At 34.3% G+C, this 2003-nt stretch overlaps 1 protein-coding gene across 2 annotated transcripts in view; it reads right to left on the reverse strand.

Annotated features, from left to right (window-relative positions):
• Positions 1 to 2003, reverse strand: part of nphs1 (NPHS1 adhesion molecule, nephrin) — a 58597-nt gene that overhangs the window by 53332 nt on the left and 3262 nt on the right. Inside the window, exon 2 of one of the 2 annotated variants that reach the window (XM_016675002.1) lies at positions 1514 to 1607. In XM_016675002.1, coding sequence (XP_016530488.1) covers positions 1514 to 1577 — 64 coding nt within the window. In that variant the 5' untranslated portion in view covers positions 1578 to 1607. Of the gene's footprint in view, positions 1 to 677; positions 766 to 1513; positions 1608 to 2003 lie in introns of those variants that run through there. The other variant, XM_007559501.2, reaches the window with a different exon arrangement.

Here is a 2003-nt window from a genome sequence, read left to right on the forward strand (position 1 = left end):
ATATATATCTGACGGTGTTAACAAAAACTTGGGACAGATTTCAAATGAGTTAGAAAATATATAATTGATTTTTAATTAAATTTATTGATACTTTTGTAATTACTTATTTGAATACTTATAGTTAATTGTCATAACATATTATTTTAGTGTTTATTTAATGGTTTTAAACTATTAAAAAGTATTGAGTTCTGCTCCAGGACAAGGGATTTTACAGACACCATCCAACTACTACGATGTTTAAAATGAAAATTATTCACCAAACACCAGGAAAACATACATTGTTGTGCTCACATGGCCCAGGTTAGTTTAGTCAGTTATTTGAAAAAAAAAATATATATCTTGTGTACATTTTATTCAAATTATGTGCTTTATCCATAGGACCTGTTTTGTCCCTCTTCTCAAGAATCGCTGTTATACAGGCACAGCGGTAACAAGGACACCAAATAATAAAACCCAGTTTCAACACTAGCTTAAGCATAAATGCTAAACCTGCATAACCGTAGAAGCACACAGCAACGCTAGTGCAACACTTAGCCATGGCTGAGAGTTTGCGCCTTCCTTTCGGCTCATTCCAACGAGCATCGGCGCTCTGCGTGCACAACTCACTGAACCAGCAGTTGATGAAGAGGAAAAATAAGGCTCATTTCATAAAGTCAATAACATAAATCCAGTCTTACCTTTGGTGTTTTATTGTCATGTATGAGTTAGAGAAAATATTTCTCCATCACCCATCATCCCTAGTGGCTACATGATTTTTGCAAATCGGGTCAGATGGTTTCGGGGAATCCCCCCTATGACGCAATTTGCATGCCTGCATGAACCAATAATGATATTAAAATGCAAAACAATTTATTGAATTGTCCAGGATATTTAACTTTAGGAACCATACGCTTTTTAACATCATGTACTCTAATGAAATGCTTGTTTTCAGATAGTCATATCTAAAATATATATATATTTTTTAAAATGACAAATCTTAATTAGCCTTTTTTTTTAATGATAGCAACATTGGAGGAGGTGGAAGAGCTGGATCTTTTCACAGGTTACCTGTCTCATGTCATACTGCCTCGACATGTTGAAAATTTTAGCAAATATGTAAAAAATAATAATTAAAAAAAGGCATCATATAGCAGCTTCAAATTATGGAGAGGAATGTGAAGCTAATGGAGCTGAAGCTAATGGAGATATTACAATACGGCCAAGATAGTATCCTGTTTAGTCTTTGTTGATTGGAGGCTATAACGGTGCATTATTTAACACAGAATGAACTTAGAATACAAATATTTTAACTTACCTACATTACCATTACAGATACATGCCAAGTCATATTTGACCCAGATTTACAAGGGATCTAATGGATATCACACATTAGCAGTTACATGAAAAAAAAAAAAAACTTAAAAAGATTCTTTGGTTTTAGGTTTATCCAAAACAAAAGAACCTTGAAAGATGGGACCTGAAAAGGCCATCGTTATGTAGATTTCAGCTGCACAGCAACATCTGACTCTCTTACCCCAAAAGAAACACAGAAATGGTAGAGTCCAAGCAGACAAGATCCAAGCTGACACAAACTCCATTTCACCATTGGCACCTGACCTTAAGGAATCCTGAAAGAACCATAAACAACAAAAATTGATTAAAAAAAATGCACACATGTGAATTCAGAGTTAAGAAGAATAGATGTGTTTTTGTAGACATTTCGGAGTTCTGAGGTACAGTCTTATAAATAAACTCCAGTCTGATTTATTAAGCAGAAACAAATCCAGGTACATGTAAATCCTTAAAGGGGCAGTGTTATGTATTTTCCAGCCATTTCATACCCTAATCAAGTAACTATAAAATGTTGTATATATCAACATAAACACTTCAAGAATCTTTGGCTTTAGGTAAATGGTTATGTTATAGTCAATATATATATATATATAAAAGTGGCTGATATCAGGAAATCCTACCAATGGCTGGAGAAAGCTGGACTCAAGGACAGCACGGAGGCCCTCATCCTG

This window comes from Poecilia formosa, unplaced genomic scaffold (assembly GCF_000485575.1).
Source record: "Poecilia formosa unplaced genomic scaffold, Poecilia_formosa-5.1.2 Scaffold105, whole genome shotgun sequence".
Lineage (NCBI taxonomy): Eukaryota > Metazoa > Chordata > Actinopteri > Cyprinodontiformes > Poeciliidae > Poecilia > Poecilia formosa.